The sequence below is a fragment of the Sabethes cyaneus genome, chromosome 3 (assembly GCF_943734655.1).
Source record: "Sabethes cyaneus chromosome 3, idSabCyanKW18_F2, whole genome shotgun sequence".
Taxonomy (NCBI): Eukaryota; Metazoa; Arthropoda; class Insecta; order Diptera; family Culicidae; genus Sabethes; species Sabethes cyaneus.
Genome location: NC_071355.1, coordinates 112,062,997 through 112,068,996, shown reverse-complemented (window position 1 = coordinate 112,068,996; position 6,000 = coordinate 112,062,997). Strand labels below are relative to the sequence as shown.

The 6,000-nt window shown below is 42.5% G+C and overlaps 1 protein-coding gene across 1 annotated transcript in view; it reads left to right on the top strand.

The window, feature by feature from the left end:
• LOC128744299 (neurogenic locus notch homolog protein 3) overlaps positions 1–6,000 on the top strand; it is a 380,284-nt gene that overhangs the window by 200,772 nt on the left and 173,512 nt on the right. The window contains exon 4 of the mRNA XM_053841172.1: positions 676–781. Within this exon, the coding sequence (XP_053697147.1) occupies positions 676–781 (106 nt within the window). The remainder of the gene's footprint in view (positions 1–675; positions 782–6,000) is intronic.

Genomic DNA, 6,000 nt, shown 5'->3' with positions numbered 1-6,000 from the left:
AAAGGCTTTTTGTCAATTTATAGGGATTACCGGGAAGAAGTCAGATTTACATGTGGCAGGGGGACAACATGAGGGTAACTGACAAAGGGAGTAGACACATTCAAATGAAAAAAAAGGGTTTTGTTCTTTGCATTATGAGAATTTTCGTCACTATAACGGATGTAGAGACACGCGAGCTCCTGGTTCATTCTTCGCCTCCATACACCGTTCTCTTGCACTCCGCCAGAGACGCCGTTCAAAAACTCCGAGTGCTCGTAGGTCCTCTTCTAGCAGTGTTCACGTTTCGTGCCCGTAGAGGACAACCGGTCTAATTAGCGTTTTGTACAGTGTGCACTTTGTACGGGGGCTCAAATTGTTCGACCGCAAGTGTTTGAGGAGTCCGTACTAGGCCCGAGGCCAAAAGAATAACTAGGGCCCGACTCAAATTGGTTAGTGACTATAAAAAAAAATGAATATGAATAAAATTTGAATTTCAGATAATTTTACAATAGATTTACCATAAGTTTCAATGTCCACAGTAAAAACTGTTGTAGACGCATTGCATTGTTTCTACTACAAATTTAATGTAAATTTTTTTTCGAGTGGTATGCGCGTTGTATCTGTATACGTACTGTAAGTCTATAGTTACTGTATAGTGTTTATAAACATAAATATTGTTTTCATTATTTGTTTCAGATCGGAATGCTTAGACCACATTGAGTGCAACGGCAATAAGGCTTGCAGGAATGGGAACTGCATTAATCCATGCTCAGGAGTGTGCGGTATCAATGCTAACTGTGAGGTAAAACTATACTACCGACTACAACGGTTGCAAGCGACCAGTTTCGATTACAACCAAATTTAATTTTTATGAGACTTGTCTGTAACCAAAACTAGGCCCCTGACAGGACACCATATTTTCGCAGCTCGCTCCCTGCATGCTTTATACAAAGCTGAAACTAATACATGTACTACCTAAATACAGTTGCTACGAGCACCTCATGACCACACTGTCATTCGCGGAAGGATTTGTTGTGGACAAGAAAGAGCAGGGGTCCAAAATCGGTAATATAACAATGCACAGATGTTAATAACTTGATTAAACAATAGAGTGCGCATCATTCAATGTTTATACGCAAGCGCTCTCCGTTGACTCTATTTAGGTTTGCTGGCCGGGTACTGGCCAGGGTTCTCAACCGTACCATAATTATCGTGCCTGTACGATAATTTAACAGTTTGTACCATTGACAAAAAACGTGTACGATAATTATCAGAAACACGATAATCACGTTTATGGGCCCTATTCTATAAGTTACATCGAGCGGCTCGACTCGAATCAGTCAATGTGGAATGCGGGTAGAACGGGCAGCATAGCGGCTCGATGAATAACCAAAACAAATTAGCTCAGACGTCACTTGATGACTGTTGTGTCACTAGCTGTCGTTGAGGTCAATGATTTGAAGCAAACAACCTTTAAAAGTAATCTGTAATTGTTCGTTTTTTTAAATGCAATCTATGAATTTTTAAGCGCCGCGCAGGATTGGTACGTTATGGTTGCGGTTTCTGGTAAGTTGACAGTTCTACCATATAATCTGTCAGATTTACGCAACCGCTACCATAACGCATCAATTCTGCGCAGGGTTTTAAGGCCCCCATACACATACGTACATGTTGGCCGAAAATTCATGTCCATCACGCTCGCCTGTGTGTGAATGCCACGAAAAAAGCTGGCAGAAGAGGATGCTGGGCTCAACGCTCGATCGGAATGACCCTCCAACATTTAATATATTTCCAACCCAACATATGCGTACGTGTAAGGGGGCCTTTACGGTTGGAAAAAGACACGATAATTTCGACACAAAACCGATAATATTACAGCCCTGACACGATAACTGCTTTCTGCGATGTTGAGAACCCTGGTACTGACGAACACATGACAACATCCGGGCACATCTGGCTGTACTCTGGCACACGAGGTGAAAATGCTACTTGCGAAGGAGGAGATGGATTCCTAGTAAGGCCAGAAGCACATGCGGCCCTCATAAAGTGGGAACCGACAAGCGAAAGAATAATCGTGGCCAGATTTAGAACACGAGTTGGAAACCTTACTTCAATCTAGTGCTATGAACCAACTGATGCTGCCGATTGGCAAGAGAGTTTCTACAGCCAGCTAAACTGCGAAAATCCCGAAGGAGGATATTCAAGTCAACTTGGGCGACTTCAACGCGAAGATTGGCTTGAACAACGCAGACCTTGAATGCGTTAAGGGACGCCATGACCTAGGTTGAGCGAAAACGGGAAACTGTTTTCGCCGCATTTCTAGTTTCATATCTATGGACGTAACTTCCCCTTACAATTTGATCACATAAATATCGAGTCAGCAGTCCATTAACTACTTTAAACATAAACACCATCGTAAAAAAAATATATTACTTCACCGATAACCATTGCAAAGCGTCCAGCATTAACGCTGTCCGTGCAAACTTCGCGGACTTCGACACAACAATTTTCCGCTTTAAGCTAACGGACTTCGACAATTTATTTGCTTAATTTCGCGACAACGACAATGTGGATTAACTTTCCACACTTTAGGAAAACGACCGCGGCGGACTGGAGATAACGAGAGTAGGGTTTTATTCGAGAAAAAAGAACACATGTGGTTTTGTTAACAACTTTATCATAACTAACTTAACATAGGCTTATTGGTACAAATTTTAATGAAAGATCGATCAGGTATGCATGTATATGTAAATTTTATAAAGGGAAACAGAAAAACGCAATGTTCTCTTATCGTAGCAAGTTATATTGTGCGCGCATTCCCTTACTGGACACGACGGTTGAAACAGTCGTGTTTCTGAACGGTCGTAAAAAGGGTCGTTTTTAGCTTTTGACAGATAAAATGTCAAATTGTGTCATCATCGCTGTTTCATTATTGGAACCAATCGAGCAAAGTAAATAAACCTAGGAATTACCGTTCTATCAGAAGAAACGGAATGAAATTCAGCATGAAATGAATTTGTATTTTCAACGCCGGTTTGCCGAAATTTCATAGTGAATAAAGCGTAGTTTATCCTTCATTATCCAAACAAGCAATAACGTTCGTATTCGAAAACAATTTGTTTAATGCTTTTGTATGATTAACACGAAGTCACGATTAAGGTTGCGACAGAAACGAAATGAGCCTGTGTTGCCAGTTATGGCGATAAAACATTACGAACTTTGTTGCCAATTTAGTCATTTTTTTACCTTTGGAACGTTTGAAACAGTACCTGAACTCTCCTCGGAATCCATCGATCAAGTAAATGCACAATAGCATCATTTGCTATTAGTAAATACAATGTACTGAATTCAAGTTCAATAATTAATCAGGTTCAGGGTTGAAATCCACCTCCGAACATACCGGGCCGCGTTGAACCCGTCCGGTCCAACTATCATGGGTAGTTTGGTTGAGAAGCCTCGACGACATAACTTGTCTGGCTGGTTTCTCACTCCGATTCGATCGGTAAGACGCAAATCTCCGTAACAGCTCGCTTGAAGAGGCCACGACTAGTTTGCACCGAGACGACGCGTACTAAGCCATCCGTTCCAGTAAAGGTTTGAATAACCCGTCCAAGTGACCATGTACACGGCGGGTAATTATCCAGTTTCAGAAGTACCATGGCACCAGGTTGAATGTTTATCGATGCCATCTTCCACTTAGAGCGCTGATGTAGCAGAGATAAATAATCTCGGGACTAAGCCTCCCAAAAGCTTTGGACCTCACGACATGTTTCCTGAAAACGAGACAGTTTGGAAATCTTGACATCAGAAACATCGGGTTCAGGAATGGAAACATCGGTTCTCCGATGAGAAAGTGTCCGGGTGTCAACACGAAGAGGTCATCTGGGTGCTCTGTAAGGGGTGTGAGAGGGCTGGAGTTGAGAATCGATTCGATATGGGCAGCTGCAGTTGTTAACTCGTCAACCGTGTACGACGAGGTTCCAAATATTCGCCGAAAATGGTGCTTGAACGATTTTACCCCAGCCTCCCACAACCCCCCGAAATACGGAGACCGGGCCGGAATAAATTTGAAATCTATCCCTTCATCAAGACAGTAGTGCTCCCATTCATCAGTCTGGAACTGCTGCTTATACTGACGACGTAATTCGCGCATCTCACGATCAGCCCCGACGGAAGCTGTCGCATTATCGCACCGAAGCTCGATTACCCGACCGCGTCGAGTTGTGAATCATTTTATAGCGTTAATACAGGCGACCGACGATACGTTTGGTTCGATCTCGACGTGAACGGCTTTCACCGACAGGCATACGAAGATGGCGACGTACATATTCACGCTAGCGCTAGCCCCCCTTCCGTACAATCGACGAACGCTGAATGGCCCGCAGTAGTCCAACCCAGATTTGAAAAAAAAACTCAAGCAGGAGTTATACGTACAGCTGGTAATGGAGCCATTTGTTGGGTAGTGTTCGTTGGCGAGCAGCGGAAACATGTCATACAGCTGCGAACAACTCGACGTACTAATTGTCTGCCACGTATTGGCCAATAACGTTGGCGCATCGTCGAGAGCATTAGAGACTGTCCTGAATGAGCAGTACGTACATGCAACGAACGAGCTATCAACCAACTCAAGTGATGATTGGGGGGAAGCAATAGATTATCATATGGGCCTTCTAGATTTTACAAACGACTATTTAGACGAAGTAACCCATTATGATCGAGAAACACGTTAAGTTGTTTGAGCAGCAATCCTGTATCAAATGTTAATTCACGCTTTGGATTCGATTTATGAATTTGTGATTTATGAATAATTGGTGAATTTCATTCGAAAAAACCTGTGCTAGGCGAACAACCAGGGTGGCAACTCAATCTGTGATTTCAAATTCCTGGTTTTTTCCCGGTTTTCCTGGTTGATTTTTGAAAAATTCCTGGTTTTCGAATATAACTCAAAATTACCATCAAGAATGGAAAAATACAAGTTTTTTGTGTTTAATATTATGCTGAAAAGTTTGCCGGGTTATCTGTTCCCTTTTACTAAATGTGAAAGAGTAAACATAAAAATTTATATTTGCTACACTGACTAGGATTGAAACCAGCGGTGAGTCTTCTCTAGCAGATTTTTCTCATGAAAATGCGTCGGCTACTTTAGCTAAAGGCAAACATTATGAGAAAAATCTGCGAAAGAAGCAAACTCGAGACAAAATCGGACAAGATACTTTTTCTTATCCGGGTCTGTCTTTTACAGACCTGCGGTTCCAAGTTAGGATGGTAAGCCGTCATTTTACGGCATCTTTGAGACATGCGCTTCTCAGGGGCCTGCACAGGGCTCTGTATGCCATTCCCCCAAACTCATTCATGCCTACTTATAAGGGGCATGGATTAAGATTTTGGGTGGTATGGCTTAACTCTTACAATTCCGCATGACGGATTAAACGCTTTGCTAGGCCATCCCCTCGGTGGTGCTAAGTTTCCTAACTTAGTTAAAAGCTTTATGCTCTTTTCGAAGACGACCAGTATCCCTTCGGGAGTAGAGATGCTTTACCGGTTTTACCGGTATTGCCAGGCACTTTTCCAATACCGAATTACCGGGTTTTCCACGATCAAAAACCGGTATTTTCTTGCATGATTAAATAACAACTCAAGAAGCTTAAATCGCTGGTAAAACTTTGAAAGTATAGGGCAAACTTAATTTCATGATTGATAGTTCTCCCAGTCGGCCTCGAAGTATGGTGCTGGTCTAATAAACCAGTCGTTGTATGTTCGAATCCCGACTGAGAGAGGCTGTTAGAGTCAATAGGATCGTAGCAACTGGCCTTGCAATTGCCCTGCACTTTAAAAGCTGGCTGCGAATTTTGCCGGATAAAAACAGAAGGTCAAGTTTCGATAACGGAACGTAGCACCTAGGCTTTGCTTTGCTTTTTTAGTTCTACAAATAATAATTCAATCATGTAATTTTTTCAAAGGGAAACCCCTGAAACACCTCACTGCTGTCAGCATAGAGCCGGAGTGCCTCGTGCTTTTTAA